This window comes from Daphnia magna, linkage group LG6 (assembly GCF_020631705.1).
Source record: "Daphnia magna isolate NIES linkage group LG6, ASM2063170v1.1, whole genome shotgun sequence".
NCBI classification, from domain to species: Eukaryota; Metazoa; Arthropoda; class Branchiopoda; order Diplostraca; family Daphniidae; genus Daphnia; species Daphnia magna.
The window spans coordinates 9,617,765-9,639,638 of NC_059187.1; the positions used below are offsets into that span (position 1 = coordinate 9,617,765).

At 44.9% G+C, this 21,874-nt stretch overlaps 2 protein-coding genes across 5 annotated transcripts in view; one reads left to right on the forward strand and one right to left on the reverse strand.

Moving 5' to 3' along the window:
• Window positions 1-20,848, forward strand: part of LOC116925033 (dystrophin, isoforms A/C/F/G/H) — a 47,205-nt gene extending 26,357 nt beyond the window's left edge. For all 4 annotated transcript variants that reach the window (XM_032931655.2, XM_032931657.2, XM_032931656.2 and 1 more), the window contains 20 exons: window positions 26-212; window positions 12,935-13,167; window positions 13,242-13,386; window positions 13,533-13,656; window positions 14,593-14,765; window positions 15,998-16,132; window positions 16,269-16,399; window positions 16,600-16,764; window positions 16,938-17,074; window positions 17,179-17,383; window positions 17,481-17,566; window positions 18,327-18,511; window positions 18,579-18,721; window positions 18,802-18,913; window positions 18,994-19,247; window positions 19,315-19,464; window positions 19,531-19,828; window positions 19,912-20,032; window positions 20,101-20,229; window positions 20,335-20,848. In XM_032931655.2, coding sequence (XP_032787546.2) covers window positions 26-212; window positions 12,935-13,167; window positions 13,242-13,386; window positions 13,533-13,656; window positions 14,593-14,765; window positions 15,998-16,132; window positions 16,269-16,399; window positions 16,600-16,764; window positions 16,938-17,074; window positions 17,179-17,383; window positions 17,481-17,566; window positions 18,327-18,511; window positions 18,579-18,721; window positions 18,802-18,913; window positions 18,994-19,247; window positions 19,315-19,464; window positions 19,531-19,828; window positions 19,912-20,032; window positions 20,101-20,229; window positions 20,335-20,417 — 3,196 coding nt within the window. In that variant the 3' untranslated portion in view covers window positions 20,418-20,848. The remainder of the gene's footprint in view (window positions 1-25; window positions 213-12,934; window positions 13,168-13,241; window positions 13,387-13,532; window positions 13,657-14,592; window positions 14,766-15,997; window positions 16,133-16,268; window positions 16,400-16,599; window positions 16,765-16,937; window positions 17,075-17,178; window positions 17,384-17,480; window positions 17,567-18,326; window positions 18,512-18,578; window positions 18,722-18,801; window positions 18,914-18,993; window positions 19,248-19,314; window positions 19,465-19,530; window positions 19,829-19,911; window positions 20,033-20,100; window positions 20,230-20,334) is intronic.
• Window positions 20,849-21,040: 192 nt separating this feature from the next.
• LOC116925036 (mitochondrial import inner membrane translocase subunit Tim13) lies at window positions 21,041-21,864 on the reverse strand. The gene is made up of 3 exons (XM_032931660.2): window positions 21,513-21,864; window positions 21,389-21,457; window positions 21,041-21,198 (listed from the first exon to the last, which is right to left on the reverse strand). Exons 1-3 carry the CDS (start codon window positions 21,618-21,620, stop codon window positions 21,103-21,105), a joined length of 273 nt encoding a protein of 90 aa, XP_032787551.1. The 5' UTR covers window positions 21,621-21,864; the 3' UTR covers window positions 21,041-21,102.
• Window positions 21,865-21,874: the final 10 nt, after the last annotated feature.

A 21,874-nucleotide genomic window follows, 5' to 3' on the forward strand; every position in this document is an offset into this window, starting at 1 on the left:
CTCAATTGTTTTCTTTTTGTTTCAGCGTGAATGCAAGAGGACGGGCTCTGAATGCAGCCATGAGTTCACTGCACAGTTTCGACCGATCATTGGACAAGTTTATGGCTTGGCTATCGGATACGGAATCAGCACTGGAGTCGCTCGAGCTCGAGCTAGACAGCTACGGCCCTGGCGTCAAAACATCTCGCGAACGCGTCCTGATTCAGCTCAAGGTAGGAATTCATCCGTCAAATAGAAATCTAGCAAAACGAGGCGTCGTATCTTGTTTGTGATCGTCAACCGTCTTCTCGCTAAGAATGTTAGATGGGGGACGTATTAATTCAATCTGACGTCAGAGACGACGTTGGGAAGCTGGTCAAAGCCCTGTCGAAAGACATCTCTTTAACCTGCTCATTTTATGTTCTTGAGGCTTCTGTCTCTTCTACTCCGGGCGGACAGGACATTTAAAAAGAAAAAGATGATGATGATGTGACTACAACACGAAGAACGAAAGAGAATAGAATCCTTTTACTTTATAGGGAGAAATGCGATCGATCCTATTCCTCTTTTGAACGATTATTCACTCGACACTTGTACTGCATGGGCTTAATTCTTTCTTTTGGCTGGCCGAGACCCGCTTGTTTGTGGACGCATCTCGTATCTGCGTTTCTGTTTGGATGTTTATATCGATTTTCGTCTTAACGTTTCTTGATCCTTATAGTCAAGAACAAACGACACGCTGTCTGACAATTGATTGTGGTCGCTAGAAAAGGGATTCATCATGTCGGATATTCTCTTGAATTTGAATCCCCTCATTTTCTTCTTCATTCCGGCTTTCTGATGTGGCGTACTCGAAAATGAATCGATCAACAGTTTGCAACAAGCGGGGAGTCGATTGCGTATGTGTGTGTGTGTGGAACAAGAGACGAATGCGCGTATTGGTAAAGTATTCCAGAAACTAAAATATTCGCTAATGAACGAAACCAAGTTGGCCACATTCGTTAGCCCAGCAATTGACCTGCTGTTCCAATTATTCCGATCCAGTTGGTACGTCACTTGTTTGTTTTCCGCTCCCGTCGATATAAAAAACAAAAACAGTTTCCTATCCCCAGAAGGTTGTAATCGATAGCAACTCCCCCGTTTGACCCTTCTCCCTCATCACCTCTTGAGGTTTGCTACATCCCTTTAACCATTGCGACTTGTAGCTGAATGCATGCCGCGTTCGGCCGTGCGCATATTTTGATCCAAAACATATTTTTATCTCTTTCTCTCTTTTTTTTTTCTTTAAAAAAGGAAACGAGGACTAAAGAGTTTGCCCGTCTATCATGTCATGGCTTTTATCTGCAAATGTCTCTAGCATTTGTAAAACACGGCCGTCAAGTGTTCATTTTGAAAATGGAAGAACATGACCGTATACAAAAGAGCGGAGTGGCGCGCTCGTGCTCCGACCCGTTTGCCCGCGCTCCCGGGCTCGTCTATCGAGGGTTTCTGTTTAACGTCACGAAAGATATCGAGAGTGGCATGTGTGTGTGTGTGTGTTTTCGCCGGTCTGCCGGATACAGGGTGAAGGAGGGGGTGGAGGTTTGGGGCGAAAGATCCAAAGTCAAGAACACGGAACGAAGAAACAAGGATTTCTCTTGTCGGTGTAGGTACAGCAAGAGCGAAAAGAGAGCGCGTCAAAACCGCACACGCGTCGATTCTCTGTGCCGTCAGGGGGATTCCAAAGGAGGAGGAAAAGAGAGAGAGTCCGCTCTCGATGGATATTCTTTTTCCTTTCCATCTCCTCATTCTTCCTTCCACGTCGTCGTCCTCCTATTTGGGTGGGAAGAGGAGCAGCAGAAGCAGCAAAGAGGACAGGAATCGATGGGCGAGTAAAAGAGACGAGAGAGAAAAGTTTTAGTGGCGCCGACGCCAGTCGTATGTGCGGAGGAGAGAGAGAGCGATCGAGAGACAAGGTTTGGCACGCAGAAGGGCCAAAGGATTGCCAGTCGGTCTCCGGATTCGGTGATGATCGTGCGCGTTTGCGGGTCTGGCGGGGAAGCGGAGGAGCAAGTCGTTACGTTCAGGTGCGCGCGGCCGCCGTTGGCATCGTGTCGCCTTGTGTCGCGTGTTCTTCGTTTGGTTGGATATCGTTTATGAATGCCTCTACTGATGAAACACAACGCCACTCTGGCCAAAGGAGGGGGATGCTCAAGAGAGGAGAGACTCGGTGCGAACATTGACGGAAGAGGTGGCGGATGCGAAGTCATTAGAGGACGAACTCCTATCATATTCCACAGTGAGTCGGGCTCGGATTCGTCGTCTTCGCCTCACGGATGTTGGTCGGACAAACAACAGATAGGCCATCATCAGCGGCAGCGGGCAGCATCGACTCGTCGGCCGCCCCCCTACCGCACCGTGCCTTTGCCTTGGCCGGAAGGGTCTTCGAGCGGGGAGGTCAAACCGGCGGCAGAGCCGGCAGCCGTCAGGGCCAGATCGGTGCCTCCTCAATCGGATGCCAGTGTCAGCAAGAGCCATGCAAAGCCGGCCAGGCCCAAGTCCCTCCAGCAGGAGCTCCTTGTCAATTCGAAATCAGTGCAGTCGTTGAAAACGCCGCCGTTGGCTTCGCAGCCGATGTTCCCTTCGCCGCACAATCCGCACTGCTATCCGCTTCGGCCGTCAGTCTCCGCCTCGGCGTTCCCGCTCAGTGTTAGCTTGCAGTTCGACTGCCTGTCGCCCGAATGGTCCACTTCCGAGTTACCTGTGCCCAGTCCAGCTCCGGCGGAAAGGCGGCATTTTGTCAGGCCGTCGAGAGCTGCCGAGAACCAATGCAATCCAGCCGTGCCGACTGGGCGCTCCTCCAGCGTGCCACGAGCTCAATCGCCGTCCCGCGGTGGCCTCAGTGGTCGCCCTGCTCGCCCCTTGTCGCATCCGGCTGGACCCGTTGGCTCCCAGTGGGCCCTCGGTTTGCAGCCGGCCAACGAGTTGCGCAGCCACGAAAGTCTTCTCCATCGAAATCCAACGAGCAGCTCGTCTTCCTTGGCCACGTCTCGAAGCCACGGTCACCTGGACCACCACCGTCACCGCCAGCAGCACTGTCTTGAACCTTTCGGCGCTGGAACAGCTCCCCGTTGGCCTCCCAATTGTTTGAACGGGTTCCAACTGGGAGCCACTCCGGCGCCAGCTCCATCCCCTTCGTCCACACCTAGCCCATCGTCCCGCCCACTATCCCACCTGCCCAACGACGCTTTACGAACGAATCATGGCATCAGGATGCTGGAAACGAAGCTGGATCTTTACGTGGACATCATGCATGCCCAAGAGCGATTTGTTCAGGTATCTATTTTTTTCGGGGGTAGGGGGATAGCCGTCTTTTTTTTTTTTTCAGAACTACCGATTCTCTTGGTTTTTATCGTATCGTCCCCTCTCTTTTTTTTTATCTTCCTCTCTCCCTCTTCCGTCGATTGGATGGAACTAAACCACTCGGCTTTATTGTCCTCTCATTGCCCATCTCACAACTCGGTGGACGAAGAAAAGGAGAGAAATTGGAGCGCTATTGATGCGGCGGAATTTCTATTAGGCGGATGTAAAGAGGGGGACGGAAGTATAGGAGGAAGTAAAAAAAAAAAATGTGGGTCCATGAGAGACGAAATGAATCGCTTTGATGGACGGGGTTCAGGTGCACAGGCAACAAATTTAGGCCTTCTGTCTCCCCCACCCACCACGCCCTCCCCTGCACGTCTTGGTGTGTTTTCTTGTCGTGTTATTTATTACTCACGTAGGCGGAAGATTCAAGTGAAATAGATGGGACGTCGATATTCACCTAGCAATGTTGAACGCGAACTGAATCCGCAGTCATTTCTCCTTATCTTGCCGCCCCACTTTCGGAGTACATCTCTGTATATGTATTCCAATAAGGTGCGGAATTGAAGAGGGAAGAGAGAGAGCGAGAGAGCGAGTTGCATTTGATTTCCCTACCAAGTTAGAGTATTGTGTACACATACGCTTTGGCATTTCCATCATTGCGGCACGATGGAAGAACGGGCCAGTTGATCCGTAAAATGTTGTGTGCGTGCTGGCTGCCTCCACGTCGTCGTCTTCGTCTTGTTTTCATCACGTTGGAATGCAGCCCTCCAAACGTGAATACCGTGAAACGCGGATGTTTTTTACGGGAGGGGTAAATAATAAAAAAAGAAAAAAAGGGGGCGGAGGGGGGTTGCGAGCCAGCCACCCCGCATATGTACAAGAGGCTTGTTGCGTGTTTCTCGATTCTTTTGCTCGGCGATCAAAAGAATCGCCCCGGGTTCGTGAGATACACGATGGCCCTGGCGATATTGCCCCTACTTTGTTCACGTGGAGATAGACGCCAGAAGAAGAAGATCCTTCTAAATTGATTTTGTGTAGGCACCGACGTTTTTCATGTCATTCCAGCCCCACCTCATCTTATTTATATTCATTTTCGTCCGTTCCTTTCTTTTCCTTATTTTTTATTTTATTTTTTTCATTTTGAATTAGTTTTTGATCCTGTTGCAGGATCAGGACGCCGACATTATTTCTCGAGAGTGAGCAAGATGTTTGCATTGATTGTGTTAAAAGAATGTCGATACTAGAAGGCGATTAGAGGCACGTACACAGAGAACAACATTTTCGTCTATAATAGGATCAAGTGTTTTATCACGTAACGTGTCACATTTTGACATTGACTTGAAATTCATTCGAATTCCTTATCCTTTTTTTTTCTGTTTAATATTCAGCTGCTTCCTTTGTCCAATTGTTATGTCTTCTCGTCCAGTTGATGGCTACGCGAGGACATTAGCGTATTGTGTCCACAGATGTTTGGGTTGCGGTGTGGGTGGGTAGACATTTGCGTAATGGAGATGTTTTCTCCTGACTGCGAAACAGCCAATGTCTAAAAGGAGAGGAGGGGGAGGAAGACTGGCGCGCTAGTTCACAAGTGCACATTGCAACGCTTCAGAGAGCAGCCAACTCTGTCTGAAAAGTCCTTGTTATCTCGAACGGACGTTTCTTTTCTTGAAAACTGGGATCCCTCGGCGAGAAAGGACCCCACTTAGGTTAATGGCCAGTGCACACCAGCTTTTCGTCTGTATGGATCCCGTTCGAGAGCTTGTGGCAAGTAGGGAGGTGTAACGTAGCGTAGACAACATCAGTGTGTCAGCCAAACTTTTCACCTAGCCAAATACTGTGCGCCATTTGAATTTATTATTTTATTATTTTTTTTTTATTCCTTTGCTTTTTCTTACTGCTTTCTTCACACATCGATCTACTTGAAAGATTGATGATCATTCGCTAGGATTACGCTTTATTGTTGCAGCAACAGCGGCAGGAAGAGAGAAGCAACAGCACGGGCCAGCGAGTAGCACCTTCGATGCCCGTCTTTTTTTTTTTCGCTGCATTATTCATGGAATTGCAAAGCTATATTTTGTGCCAACCTTCGAAAGAGACTGAATCCCGAGAAAAGGTTTATTATTATTATTTTTTATTTTTTTGAAGGTGTTCAGGGCCTTTTGCTTTCCGCCTGCCGCTGTCGTTTTTCCCGTTAGGTACTTTGCCTTTATCTATTGAAAGTCAATCTTCTTTTCTTGTGTATATGTCACGGAGACAATCTCTGAATTTTTATGCACGGCACTTTCGTTTACGAGCCGACTCCTTTCTCTCTCTCTCTCGCCCTAAGGCTGCCTTGTCGTTTGATTTCATCAGTTCAAATAAAGAACAGCAAGGCAGCAAAGATGGAGAGGGAAAGGTTGTGTATGTCAGACGTTATCCATTTCAATCTTGGAAGTTATGATTGCCGGTTAAAGTAGTCCTCTTGTAGGCTCGATTGATGTTTTGTTTTGTTTTGTTTTAATTTAAACAAAAAATGTCGGGATTAGATTTGTGCGATCGTTGAGGAGCGGAGCCGCCAGACATCTGGCATCTCTTTGTCTACGACTGAAATCACGTGGCCTTGTCTCTCAGTTGTTCAGTTGTCAATTTCACTTATTGTATCCGTTGGAAACAGCATCAAACAAGATAGAGTCATGCAACCGAGTCCATGTTCGACCGACAAACGTGCATTGTTCGGCCATTTTGAATGTCGTGCAACGATTGCAAGTCCCGGCATGGGCTTTGTTCTCTGCTGCAATCATCATATTGCAAACTGCAAGGTAGACAGGCGTGTAGTAGTGTACAGCTCTACAGCTCTGATGCAGCATGTTCATCGAACGCAGATGGGCAAGAGAGTCATCAGTTGTTGGGATCTGGTTGCATCCGCCTTTTACCCCGTCAATCGTTGATTCCCGTCTTTTCGTCCGCACCAACCCAACTCTCCCGTTCTTGTTTGAAGGAGGGGCCGACTGTGGCTGTCGTTGTTGTTATTGTGTTTCTGGCTTATTGTGATAGCATCCTATTTAAGGTGCGAGCGCCTTCCGAGAGATTGAGAATGTCAATCACGCGCTTGTCTCCTCCGCTTCAATGGGCCTCCTGATGAAGGAGGAAAGGCTCTTTGATGGGTTCTTGTTGCTTTCGAAACCCCCAACTTTTCTTTCCCCCACCCGCTGTTCCTACGCCACGTTACGATAGTTGGAGTGTCATAGTTACATAGTCTCCGTTCACCAAACTTGTAGCTGGGCATGTCGCACTCGATATCCGCCTCGTTGTTGTCCAGCGGATCATAAACCTTGTTGCAACTTGCAACAAAAGGTTCCCTTTTTTTTCTTTTCTTTTGCGGGCATTCTTCCGGATGTGTTTCTGGTCACATTGACCTACTGATTTGTTGTTGGTTGTATTTCTTGGTCGTCAAATTCGTTGTTGAAGGGTTTCAGTTTGCCATCACTGGACGAAACGCCAAGGAGATGAGGAGCTAAGGAGAAAGTGAAGCGAACCGAGCTGGAATGATTGGATTAGATCGATTTCAATCTGTTTCCCATTTGGCGGCTGGCGACGAACGAATGCAACTTTAGGATATAGCCTTGCCAATTCTCACCGTTTGTTGTGTTATTCACCTATTAAACTGTAACGCCTTATTTTTTTGAAACTGAGAGTGGAACAATGTTGTTTCCCCTCGAGTCATCCAGGCTAAACAATTCACCGCTTTTAATTGTTTGTTTTTTTATCGTTCGCAAACTTACAATTTGTTGAAGTGCTTGGCTATTCAGACGACTATGGATTTTTATCTGTTGTGTCGGTTGCGCAACTTTGCTCTTTCGCTTTATAGTTGTCTTTACACGAGTTGTCGGCTCCTCTTATTGATTTCGGCTGGTAATTCTGCGTTTATTCGCCATCTGTGGATGGAGTTAGACTCGTGGTTCGGTTATTCACTGATGCCGTGTAGGATGAAATCGTTTCAGCACAGCAAGACGTCGACGTGTCGGACGGACAATTTCCTTCTTATTTCCTGTTCGCTTCCCACGCGTACTATATCCGTTCCGTGTCCAACGTCATCTTTGCGGTGTCAAAAACGAAATGTTCTTTAGTGAACGAAAGGCTTTTAGCTTCATTTGACATTGACTCCCTGACGTCAAGTCTAAACCGAAGCCATTTCCATGTTCGTTTGTATAACTCGGATCTTTTTAATGCGAGCAAACCGACGAGCAACTCGGTTATAGTTGGCTGCATGGCTGGTTTTATTTATTTTTTAATCATAATTCAATCTTGTGCGTCAGGGATTGACATTTTTGCATACGACAGATCTCTCTCTCTCTTTCGTTGCCATCGTCTTTAGATGTTGTCATAGCCGGATTGTTGACATTCTATTTTCTAAAAAAGAAGGACGGCAATTTGTGACGAAGCGCGTGACCGAATTAAAACAAAGGTTTGAATATAAACTTAACGTTTTATACCTTGGGGCTGGGAACACACGTTTTCGGAGGAGGACGGTCCGACCTTTATTCGATCTGATGTTCTCTTTTCGTGAATAACCTTGTCAGGCACCCCCGCCCGAACGGAAACAAACTGTTTTCGATTTTGTGGGATCTGAAGATGCGCTTTTCTCTTGAACGTGCCGACACATATTCGCAGCGCATAAAGTTTAAGAGCTTTACACGTTGACACTACTTAGCTGCTACTAATTGGTGAAGTTTAAAGTTCGCGTGAATAAATTATTGTCGTGCGAGTGCAGCTGTAAAATCTACGGTTGCACAATTTATGACTACCCCGAATTCCGGACCCGCCCTTCCTCTGAGCTATTTTGCATGATCTCAGCTGCTTCTCGCGCACGTTTTTCGGCAGCTCTTGTGCTGTTTTTTATTTATTTATTTATTTATTTTGTTTTCATTTATTCATTCATCTGGTCTCGGAACGCAAGTATCGATCGTTTTTCTTTGTTTCCATCCAAGTTTGATTCGTTTCTGCTTAATGCCCGTTTTTTAATCGTCACGTTTATTGACCCATTACCATTAGAATCGTTGTCTAATGTTAGCAATTTTTTTTAAATTGAATATTCAATTTGTCTACGTGTCCTTTTGATTGAATTTTGCTTTTCCGGCTCGTCACCTTCTAGGAAGGGGGGGGGGCTGGGGTAGGCGGTGTACGGTGCGTAATATGCGGGGTAAAAAGGACGCAGTGAATTCCACGTGGCAGTAGTCCCGCGCGCTGGATATCGAACACTGTGAACTAAATATGAGTTCGTTAAGTGAGTTTTCCTGTTTTCCGCCTGCGCTCACTCTCACTTGCTTTGAGTTTGCGTCCCCCCCCCCCACCCGACCCCCCCCACAAGCGTGTCGCTCACGAGCTCCATTTTATCCTGCGTTTGTCCGTAGTATATCTGCCCGTGTGTTTGGGGTGGATATTTTTTTCTTTGCCCCACTCTCCTCCTCTGGGGTCAGTTTGAATAAATTAGGTGGAGCACTTTAATATATAGAAGAGCATTATAGAATATGTTCCAAGTTTTTTTCTTTTTTTTTTCACTCGGATAAAACTGGCAGTAAATGAAGAAAGTCAAAAGCGACACACACTCAGTGAGGGCGGGGATGTTCGTAAATCCGGAAGCCTGTTGTGACAGTAGCTCACGATCAGCCGCGCACTTCCGATGCCCCTGTCAGCCCCGAAAATCCGACTGCATCCTGCGATCCAGAAAAGCGTCTAGCAATGCATTTGATAAGGCAAGAAGAAACACAAGAGGGAGCTTAAAAGGAAAGGAAAAAAATAATAATAATAAAGTACTGTTTGAGATTTATAAATACCTGTTTCGGTTCATTGGGAAAAAAAAAACTTTGGCTGGTGGGTAGGCTTTAAAAACAAAAAATCATAAGAGAACAAACGGATCAATACAGTTTTTAGAAGTCCGGCTGTCGGTCGATTCTCGTGTGCCATTTATGTGGATTCGCAGTCTCATTTTTTTTTTTTTTTAATAAATTAAATGTGCGCTCAAGTTGTTGAGAAGACTCTGTGGGAAGGAGAAGAGTGTCTTCGCTCAAATGGCGGGGCAAAGTTTCTTTTAAACAATTGACGGCCGCCGTTGAAGTTTGCAGCTCCGCTCGTCTCATTTCGCTCTGTTCCTTTAGATTGCGAGTAGCGCAACGCAAAACGCCTTTCCTTTTTTTTTATTTTTTCAATTAGATTTTCTATATATCTATATACATTTTTTCCTTCCTTGTTGAGACTTTATATGGCGCATGTCGCCGCTCGATAAGAAAACGAGACAACAACAACAACAAAAAATCACAAAATGCGTCGTTTGGCTGTTGCGCGCTCTATTGCATTTTGAAGGCGATGTTCGACGAGAAGGAAAGAATTTAAAAAATATTTACTAACGATTGACAAAAGAAGAGGCTCGCGGACATATCGGACCGTTAGCCACGTATTCACTCTTTGAATATTGATTTCGTGCTGTATGCGTGTGTGGATGGATGTAAACGCACGTCCTTGTCGCCGAACGAACGCGGCCTCGGAACGAGCATTGCTGCGAGCACAACGCTGCACCTCATGTTTTAGTTTGTCCATTCTTTTATTTTGTTTGCTTGTTCGTAGCCGACGGCCAATTCCGAAGTCGGATCTTGTTGGGATGTTGGTTATCCCATGCGGCCATTTTTCTTTTTCCCGCACGCCTACTTTCATCTGTTCTACCAAAGTCATTTGTTTCCATTGCGGTAAGACACACGCACCGGAAGAAGAAGAAAAAAGAAAAAGGGAAAATAACAAATAAAATAAAGATAAAAAAAAAAAAAAGACTTACTCAAGAGCTTCTCATTAAAAGGAACTTTTTGAGGGGTTGGAAGAAGATCCGGTCTTGGTGCTCATCTCACGTTCGGTTGGGAAAATCCAGTGCAAGTCAATACGAAACGACGATCCAACGGTTTTCTTTGGCCGACTAACGACATGCCCTTTTTTTTTCGTTTCTTAATAACCGACATTAGTGGCCTGATAAGTTCAGGAATTTAAAAAAAAACTAACGTCTTGCTTTTTGATTTCTATTAGGTTGTTTTATCGGCATTTCATTTTGTTTTTGTTTCAGACGGAATTTTATTTTGGGCACTGACTATATGCGATATGCTAATGAAATCCTTCTTTGGCTCCGGGATCAAAGGAGCTGGTCAGAGATGTTGAACAGCAGCGCAGGCAAATGAGAGAGAATGCGTGAGCGAGACGAGAGAAATGCGAAAAGACTCGCGAGGATTCGTTCGAAAGCGAATGTTTTTAAGTATCCGGCCATTGGGAGCGAAACGCTACTGAAGAAATGCATCGATCGTCCATCTTGTTGTCGGTCGTGTTTTGTTTTGTTTTTTTTTCCCGTTTTCCTTGGCTGTTTTTCGGAACGTTCCCGTGGCATTTTGTCTGCTCATTTGGACAGACTCTGATCCGTTGCTCTCGTCTCTTGCGAGAGACGCGGGGGGTCTCTTAATCTTCTTGCAGTTGTCGTAGACTTTGAATCGATCGCCATTTCGATTGATCTCCAGTGGTCAAAAAGAAGAGAGGCTTGTTGTTATACGTCGATGGCATTTTCTGCTGACGCGCGTTGCTTTAGCCACAACGTGGCCTATCACAGTGAGATCAGCCGTGTGCCCAACAACTCCTATCCGATGCGGATTTGAATAGAATTCGGGAGGAGAAAAGAGAGAGAGAAAAACTGATGACGTTCATTGCGGGTCTGGCTCGTTGCGCGACGTTTTAACACGCTGATATCTTGCTAGTTTCTTTGATGCTTTTCTCGACATTCTAAACTCGGAGAAACGGTTGGCTCGTATTTCTTTTTGTTTTTTTCGTTCTCGCCTACTTATTTTCCAGTCAATTTTTTAGAACGTGGGAATTTGGCAATATCTTGTTTTACCTTATAAAGCAGGCGGATCCTGGTTGATATCAGACCGAGCACTTTTAACTTTTATTTTTGGGGGGAGGGGGGGGGGTCTCCCATGAAGCAACTTGGATCGACCAGTTTCCTATGGGTTCGTGACTTGTGGATGTTCACAAAATCGAACGAAAAGAGAGAAAAAAAGCTTTAACGAGCACAAGAAGGAACCTCGTGCGGCCGTGAGTAGTGGCATTGGCTTTTGGCATTTAGCTGAAGAAATCCTTGATTTGCGTAGGAATAATGAAAGATGTCAGTTTTATTTTATTTTATTTTATTTTTTTTTTGAAATAAAAACTTCTTTTCTTCCTTGCCCTCTTTTACACGCGTCTGCTCTCTGGTGATCGTCACCCACTTTGACTTTGCCAACTCGAATGTGAACGACGAACGACGACAACCGTGATAGTCTTTTTCACGTTATTCGTCGACCATCATTTTTGTTTTGAAACGCGTTTGTTTTGTTTGTTTTTTTCACTTTATTCTTTTCGAATTGAAGAATAAAGAGAGAGAATAAAACAAAGCGAAACGAAACATAAAGCCAGACGATGATGATGTATGGATTATAGTCGAATGCCCGTGTTGATCAAACGTGAATCACCATCCAACGGAGTGACGGCGCATTCTTGGCGAAATGAATGTGCATTCTAGCAACTCGGTGGGCTCCTCATTTGCATCCGCAATCAACAGGAAAAACAAAAACAAACTGCCTTGCAAGGAAAAAGAAAAGGCAGAGTTGGTGTGTGGGACGTATCTTTCCTTTTTCCGTGTATGCCGGGTATCAATACTCACGACAGCCAGAGGCCCTTTCTTTTAAAACCGAAACATAACGGATAGAAAGAATAAAGCAGCGAAATGCACACGTTGGCATGTAAGTTACCTTGACCGGCCCATGTACGGGAGAGGCCAACGTATTGGAATAGACGAGGTATCGAACACAGCAACTCGAACCTCCATCCAGCCAAAAGGGAAAAGAAGAAGAAGAAGAAGAAGAAGAAGAAGAAAATGATGTCTAGACGACCGTTGTGAAGGTGTGTTGTTTTTCAGTCGATTGCGGGACTGGCCTTTGTACGCACGTCGTCCGTTTCGGCTGTTGCCTGGGTGAACTGTGTGGCACATTGAGATTTCTCCATTTGAATTTGTTTTTGTTTTTGTTTAAATTCCCAGTCAAGGAATCAAAAAAAGAACAGAGAAATAGGGTGGTGAATGTTTGTGTGATTTCCGCTCCTTCCGGAAAGGAGCGGATGCGACAGGAAACATGATGTTGCGTGTGTATGTGCGGCTGTGGTTATTGTTGTGAGTCGTTGTCGTCGTTGCACGATCCGCAAAATGCGTGTTAGCCGGTGAACAGACACACGTTATGGGAAGCCTTTGTGGGTTCGTTGCGCCGGCCAGCAAAATGGCCGGCGGAAAGGACACAGTTGAAACGGGATGGTCTCCGAGGACGCGGCGGGGCTTATTACTCCGCAAGCGATTGGCTTTTATACAGTCGATGGGTCGCTCAGACGCTCGTTTCGTCCGTTTCGTCCACAAACTCGTCCGTTTGATACGAACCATCGAAAAGGTTATCATGCGCAATTCCGTAGATATTTCGACGTGTAACCTTTGGACGTTTTGGGGTCATTCCGTTCAGCTCTACATTTGTACATTGAAAAAGAAAAACAAAAATATTAATGTCATTGTCTGATTGGTATGCAGGAATTGTCTGTGGAACTGGACGGACGGCGTGACGAACAAGCCGGATTGGCCGGGGCTGGTCAGCGCTTGATCAACACTCTGAGCGATGACGATTACCGCAACAACGGACAGAGACAACAACAACAACAGCAACAACAACAGGCCAATAACGACGATGCGCTCATGCTGAGACAACGTTTAGACGACATGAACCGTAGGTGGCACGGACTGAGAGCCAAAACAGTGGCCATCAGGTAAACATTTGGCAAAGAGACGCGGCCCAGCCTCTATGCAAATTAATGAAAACATCTCATTGATGCGCGTGTAGGAATCGGCTGGAAAACAACACGGAACATTGGAACGCGTTGCTGTTGTCGCTTCGCGAACTCATCGAGTGGGTCATCCGCAAAGACACGGAATTGACCGGACTGGGGCCCATTCGCGGTGATTTATCAACGCTGGTTAAGCAACAAGTAAGTCGAACCCTTTTCTTAACTAGAAGAAGCACCACACCACCAAAATCATTTCCTTTTGATATATTTTTTTTTTCTTTTCTTTTCCTCTTTCTCTCTCTCTCTTTTACTGTACACTTAACGACACACCCTTCGTCCGTTTTCAGGATGATTTCAGAGCGTTTCGAAGACAGCTGGATGATAAACGACCTTTGATCGAGCAGAGCATCTTAACCGGCAGACAGCTTGTAGCCAATGAAGCGCCACTCTCCGACGCCAGCGATTCGGAAGGTAATTCATCTTTCCAGTTGCCTCGTGTTACTTCATCTTGCCTGCGGGATTTATGATTTATTTTCTAGTTTAAAAAATAGAAAAAAATTAAAGAAAAGAAGAACGAGAAACGAGAAAAACATGTACAATTTTTTTTTTTTTTTGTCGATTTCTCTTTTATTGATTGAACGCGAGGCTTTGCGCGGTGATGAGCTGATCGATCAGCTTGCCCGATCGATTTCTTTCCAGTTGTGTTCTAGTTGAGGAGTTGCTTTTTCGTGATGTCTATTATTTGAAAGATGGTCTCTGGGCGAGAACATGGAGAGGGACAACTGCGTGTGTTGTGCGTGTTTGCAGCTCTTTATGGCTCCGTTTGCGTTCAAGACAACGGATGGTTTCTTTTGTTTCCTCCCGTTCGACAAAGATATTGAAGGGCGAGCAGAATGAGAAGAACGTCGTGAAAAGGAAGACTTGTCCTCTTCCCTTTGCCATTTTCAATTTGGCATTAAAGATCTCTTCAACCGAGCCCAAGAGCTTCACAAGTCTTTCATTCTTCTCGCTCTTTTTTTCACTCTCCCTGCCTATTTTGTTTTTGTTTTTGTCTCTTCCTAATTCATACACGCGCGCCACATTGAACCATACATTGGGAGACACATGTATAATCTCTCTTCCGCTTCGGCCCTTATCCTTTTTTTTATTTTTTCTCTTTGGGTAATTGGTGTGGAACCGGTTCCGAGGGGAATTTCGTTACGTAAGACGGGGGAGATTGTTATTAAACAGAATCTGTTGGTATTCATTCGTTGGGTGCGTTATTTTTGCCCTTAGGTGCTACAAATATCTTTGTTAACTGCCCTCGCCGCTCGCCTGATTCACGAAATTCTAAAGAGAAAAAAAAAATAAAAATAAAATAATAATACATTTTTTTTATTTGGTCATTTTTCATATTATTTTTAATAGTCGCCAACCGGGACCTGCTGCCCGGTGATTCGCGGGGTTACCGCAGCGCCGAAGAGGCAGCACGCGAATTGACACAAGGCATCCGCCGCGAAGGGACCAAGTTGGCCGAACGATGGGCTGCCCTGCGTGATCGCACCGAACGATGGAACGTCGACTTGGACACCACCACCAACGTAATTTTTCCTTTTTTCAAGTGTTTTCTCTATTGCCTTCTCCCTCTATTCCCTCCTTTTACCACCTTTTCATCTTCCCCGTTTGTTGGTGGGCACTCGAAAGTTCTTGGAAGCTTTTCGTGGAAGAAGGCCAATAACGGATACTTGCTCTCCATTTGATTAAGTCGGCTCTAGTCTTACATTTTGACTAGACGGTTCCAGTTTTATTTATTTACCCTCCCCTTCAAAAAGGCTGGTAGTTGGAGTAACACGTCAACGAAAAAAAGCTGCACGCACACACGTCGATTAGCAAATCACCGTAGTCTGCATACAATTAGTTGAACCCTGCAGTGTGCACAGGTGGTCCGATTGACTTAACGGCGATTTGACGTTCATTGATTGCCGCCTCCACGTCATTGGAACGTAGGGCGTAATCTTTTTACACACGGCCAATGTTTGTAGTTGTTTTGGAACAGTTGAGAGTAGATCCGTTCCACTCGACTGGACACTCGACACCTTGGTCCCCTTTTTTCTTTCTTCTGGAACCTTGAAGCTTTATAATAGCTGAACAACAAACATTGAGCTCGTTTGCTTTTCGTTTTGACGTTACATTTGGTCTTTTTACTGGCCGTGTAATCCGATCGGAACGTAAGGCGATCAACGCAACGAGAAAGGAAACAAGTGGGGCGGCTTCCTCCCCTCCATCGTCCACGGATCGACGGCCGCGGATGTTGTCGGTTGCCCGCTGGAAAACGTACTACAAAAACTGTGCAGTCGTCTGATGTTATTTCTTTTCCCAGATTTGCTTCGGCAGCAACAAGACATTTGGATTTGCTGGACGCCCGTCCTTGTTTTCTTTATTGTCAGCTCGACTTTGCCCAAGCTAAGACCATTGTTTTCCGTTTTCCATTTGATCGCCTACCACGACGATTTGATCATGTCCGTTTTGACAGAGACGTTCGTGTTCTTTCAGCTCTATCAGGTCTTTCTTTTTATTTTTTATTTTCATTTTTTTCCCGGTTTGTTATTGTGTGAGCGAAAGCAATTTCTTGGCTCGGTTTCAGCCCTATTGTCCGGAATAGCTGTAGGGCTGAAGGAAACAGTTTGAGGCCATTCGTTCCATTGGTGGTTTATTTATCAACGGTGTAGAGTGGGAAGAACCCAACCGATGATCCAATCTAATTTATACGACCTGGTTTTCCGTGCCACTGCTGTACTATCTTTTACGTAATTTTTGCATTTTTGTTTTGCAGCGAGTGCAGCAATTGCAGGCCAGCATGGACGACGCATCTAACCGCCTCGTCCCAGCCGAAACGGTTCGTTCCAAGTGGATCAATCCGATCGAATTGAGCCCTCAGCAAGTTCAACAACACATGGATCAATTGAAGGTATAGACGCCGGTTGAGTGAACTGGTCATTCACTGACACGACGTTTTGGTTTGAGCCCTACCTTTATCCACCTCTGTTCTCCATCCTTTACGGCAGTCCGTTACCTAACCTTTTGCGTGTTTCAATCTGTATTAGGAATTGAGCGATAAAATTGCTCCAGTTCAACTGACGATTGAGGAAGTCAACGACCAGGCGGCCCGTTTGGCCGATTCGGGCGTCCCATTATCGCACGCCAACCTTTCCAGACTGGACGATCTCAATTCTCGGTAAGTTCCACAACGGTATAGCTCTTCGACGGAAAGAAAGAAACAAAAACAAACATAATTGTTTAGCGTCGTTATTAAATTAAGGCCTGGCAAGAGGGGAGAGAAGATTGGGCTAATTGATTCGTTATATTTATGGCACGGCCGACTTAATATCGGCCCTAATATTTCCCATTAACGGCGTGTATCCGTTTGTTTTGTAGGTGGAAAGTGTTACAGTCTTCGATGGACGATCGATACCAACAATTGTGCGGTGTTACGCGGGACGGTGCGCTCACTGGCCCGCTGCTGCACAGCTTCCTGGCCTCATCGGTCGACCGGCCCTGGGAGAGATCCGTCACTGAAGCCGACGTTCCCTATTACGTCAAGTAAAAATCCCTCTCACACATCTCCCATTTCCTTACTGGTTTAATTGGCCGAAGAGTTATTTATCAGATGATTTATTGTCGGTTGTTTTTGTTCTTATTTATTTATTCTTTTTTTTTGTGTGTTGTTGTTGTTGATCCAATCTCTTTGTCCTGGCTGTGTGCACTGGGTTTAGTCACCAAACGGAGACGACTCATTGGGACCATCCTCAGCTGGAAGAGCTGATGAATTCATTGTCCGAGTTCAACGACGTCCGCTTCTCAGCTTACCGGATGGCCCTCAAGTTGCGTCGCGTCCAAAAGTTCCTATGCCGTACGTTGCGATCGCCATCGATCTCGGAGCCATTCTCTTTTATATTAAAACAAGACTTTTATTTATTTATTTATTTTTTAAATTTTATGTTTTTAATCTCCTAGTGGATAAACTCGAACTGAACACAGCCATCGACACTTTCGACGCGCACGGTCTCCGAGCACAAAACGACAAGGTGATCGACATCCCAGATATGGTGACTGTCCTCCGTTCGCTGTACGAAGTTGTTGTCGCAACATATCCCGGCGAGATCCGCCTACCGCTCGTTATTGACTTGTGTCTCAACTGGATCCTCAACGTCTACGATAGGCAACATAATATTACGTGTATTATTGTCACTGTTGGCGCATTTTCTCTAACTTGTTTTACTTTGTTTTTTTTGTGTGTGGGTTAAAATTCCCAACAGTCAAAGGTCTGGCGAAGTTCGAGTGCTCTCATTCAAAGTTGTCATCACTCTGATGTGTCGCGGCCATTTGGAGGACAAATACCGATGTGAGTAACTTTCTCCTTTGTGTTAATGAGGTCCGCATTATTACGAGAATCAAAATTCAGCAGCCAGACAGGACAGGGATGTATCCATCGCTTCCTAAACATAAACTCGGCCGCTAGTGCAACGGTACTAAAATGATGTATGCATTACGTGACGAAATTCAACGGATTTCTCTCGGTTAACCACGTTGCAAAATCGAATCGGGAATTCTAGTAAAATCATGTCCCATTTACTTGAGGGGTTTTGTCGATAAAACACCTTCGAGAAGGGCCCAACTGCCAACATTGTAAGGCGTGATGAGCCTGATATTCTCAAATTCGTTTGAAATCCGCGCACATGTGCATCTAAAACAGGATAGATTATTCAGAAACTGTAAAACTCTTTGTGTCTTCTTATCTAAACACTGATCGAAGTTGCCGTTGAGTCGAGCGCCATTGTCCCGTCAATCGAAGCGGTTGCACCCAAGTTTTGTTTAGTTTTTTTCTTTGCCGTTGTATTCGCCCCTATTGTTTATCTGATCAACTTCGGGACTTAGTGGTATCAGTCTGCTGCGTGCCAGATGTGCGTCTCTCGAAAAATAAAATAAAAGGACAAAAACCTCGGCGTTTTCGAGGGTAAGGGATTTTAATGGCGGGGTTCAACGAGGTTGAGACCTTGTGGAATAGAAGGAACCCGATGTCCTCCCCAGTCGATTGAGTTTCTCGTAACAAGAGTATCGATTTGTCGGTTTGATTCTAACGAAACATTTTCTTCGTCCATTAGATTTGTTCCGACTAATTGCCGATCCCAATCGATTAGTTGATGCACCAAAACTGGGCGTCCTTCTGCACGATTGCGTTCAGATGCCACGTGAACTGGGCGAAGTGGCCGCATTTGGCGGATCTAACATTGAACCTTCGGTCAAGTGTTGCTTTGAGAAAGCCGGTAAACAACGACAGTCCATTGAGGTAATTCTTTCGTTTAGAAAACCAGCAATCTAACCGTAACATTTGATTCATTTTCGCTCATCTGCAGGCCGTCCACTTCTTAGCCTGGATGAAGCGAGAACCGCAGAGCGTCGTTTGGCTCCCGGTGCTTCATCGTTTGGCTGCATCAGAATCGGCCCGTCACCAATCAAAGTGCAACGTTTGCAAAGCAACCCCGATCGTTGGCTTGAGGTGCGAAACAATAATGCGGGCCCGTTTGGTGCTCCAAATGGTGGCTGACTTTATTAATTGGCTGATTGTGGTTACGATAGGTACCGTTGCCTCAAATGTTTGAGTTTCGACATGTGCCAGAACTGCTTTTTCACGGGGAGAGTTTCCAAACATCACAAGTTGACGCACCCCATGCAGGAGTATTGCACGACGGTAATACATTCACGTTTGATCGGAATAGATTTTGACAGCTGTGCCTAATAACCGTCTTCCCTTCTGCTAATACATTTTAGACAACGTCGGGAGAAGATTTGAAAGATTTCACTCGAACCTTGCGCAATAAATTCAAATCGAAACGCTACTTCAAAAAACATCCCCGTCTAGGTTATCTGCCCGTTCAGACTGCTTTGGAAGGAACCACAACTCCGTCCGATGCTCAGTCAGAAGTCTCTTCCCAGATGCCATCCAGCGTAGCGCAAGATGTCCTTGTCCATTCGGCAGCCAATTCTGTCGTAGATGGCATCCATAAAGATTTCACGCCAGAGTCGTATGAACAACACAGACATTAGTAGCAATGGTACATTCATTTTTTGGTTTTTAATTTTAAATTGTAGGGAGGATGAACATCAGCTAATTGCTCAGTACTGTCGATCTCTGAACGGAGACGCGCTTGGCATGTCGATGGGGGTAGTTCCGAGGAGCCCGGTACAATTATTAGCCGCTCTAGACTCAAATCACAAAGAAGAGATTGAAACGATGATTCGGTACGTTTCACGAAAGAGTTGAAAGACGTTTGGTCGATGTAGCAACTAAATGAATTGAAAATACAGCGAACTGGAAGAGGAAAACGCCACTCTTCAAGCTGAATACGAACGACTGCGTTCGCAACAGTCACCTTCAATGTCTTTCTCGTTCTCTTCCTCGCCGGACGATGCCACGCCCATCCCGCATCAAGCTGGAGCCTCGTCGTCTGGTAATCACACTTCAGAGGTTGAGAGAGACATGCTGGCCGAAGCCCGTTTATTGAGGCAGCACAAAACTCGACTGGAGGCCCGGATGAAAATACTAGAAGAGCACAATCGCCAACTTGAAACCCAACTAAGCCGGTTGCGGCAATTACTAGATGAAGTTTGTTTGAAGAAATTTTTTTTTTGTGTCGTGTTATACTTTTTCTTTATGCATACTTTCTTTTCTACTATTGTCATTACCAGCCTGGAGGAAATAGCAGAGACAACTCGTCACCTGCCAAAACAGGGACGTTGCAAACGCGGGCGGTAACGGCTGCACACCTCGCAACGGATACGCCCGTACGGACCAATGGTCACGAAAAAAGTATGCCGCTCCGCCTCGTATCGCTTAATTGTTTTACATGACGCACATAATTTTTTTACATCGTGTAGATCATACTTGGGCAGAACATAGTGTAACCGATCGATTAGAAACCAGACCTCCTCCTCCACCTCACGGCAACTCCACTAATTCAAACACGTACAATTCGCAGAATGTAGGCAACCTTCTTTTCATGGCAGGTATGTGGCAAACACACGTTTTTTTATTCGCATTTACTAGTTATGCCGTCCAAATTCCTACAGAATGAAAGCATTGCTTGTTGTTTTTTTATTTGTTCTTTGTAGGTGACTTGGGGAAAGCCGTTGGCTCACTGGTGAACGTAATGACGGACGACCAGTCTCCAGGATTGACAGACGAAGAGGATTGAAACCACAATAGGAATTGTTACCGTGTTGGAATGTCATGTAGAAAGTTATTGTTGCTGTTCATGAATTAACAGAGAAAAGAAGCAAAAACAAAAGAAAATTGGAAACATGCTGCTTATGTAAAGGGCTGTTCTTCCATTATGTTTTATATCATGTTACCGGTTTTAAAACCTCCTGCCCTATTCGCGTCATTCATACGTTGAATGATCTAACGTCAATTCTTTCTCTTTTGTCAAATTTTTGTTTTCTTCACTTTGCCAATGTTTTGGGAGTAGAAGTTTGACAGCCAGCCCTGTTCTGTTTCTGTAGATTTACTAGTTAACATCCTGTTTAACATATCATGTAGTTTTCATACAACCACAACAATTATTGGGGGCATCTCTTCCTCTATGGCACACTGAATAAAACCAACAGTTCCCTGTTTTACATGGAATGGAAGTCTGTTGTCTTACTTTATTTGGGATTTCTTTTTCAAACCTGAAAACCATACCCATAAATTGAACTTGATTTGAATTGCTAAGTTTTTTGTAACTACTCAGTGTGTACCACTGGTGTAGCAACACAAAATTCCTCGTGAAATACAATTCAAATAACAATAAAATGAAGATACAAGCACACAGAGTAATCAATTTGTTGTTGATTATGTAATGAAATTCTACAATTGGCATCACACATAGTTGACTATTTTTATCTCATACTCTCCTTTTGAAGACGACTGCTGTAAGTTTTAGATACCAGATTCCATGAATCCATGTAACGGTCCATGCACATAGCGATGCATTTCTAAAAAATAAAAAAAACAATACCAATGGTCAACTAAAATATGCTCGAAAAATGGAAAGTCATTAAAACCTTATAACTCAGAATAATAAGACATCTTTTATACTACAATGTGTAAACAATTTTTTTTATAATAAAAAAACCAAAACACCATAATGATGAACTTAGCGTTGGAGTGCATAATGTGACAAACCTGTTCTGAGCTATCAAGTGATGAGCTTGGCTTGATGATGCACTTCTTAAAACACTTTTCAGAAATTTTCTAATGAAGAATAATATTAGTTCAATTCAATAGTTTGGACCTAGAAAATAGTTACGGTTAGCAGCTCCTGTGCTGTGGCGATAGCTATCTGCTGTTTCACTTGTTCAATCAACTCTTCTCGTTGGGCTCCAGTCATGCGTCCTGTACTTGGGAGGGAATCCATTCTGATAGACAAATCGTCTTCCTAAACTTAAAATATTTTTCAACAAGCTAGAGCTTGCTGCCCGTAATAAGGATTTTACACAAACTCGGGAGCAACGTGTTCAACAAAACCGGCTAGTCAGTACGTACCGACGATCAAGTTCGAGTACGAGATACTACGTACTGAACATTTGTCGTACTTTTCCCCCAACCTCCCTTCTACGTATTCGAACCACGGTGGGCTGCGCCAAATGATGGGGGGAAAGGACGAAAAAG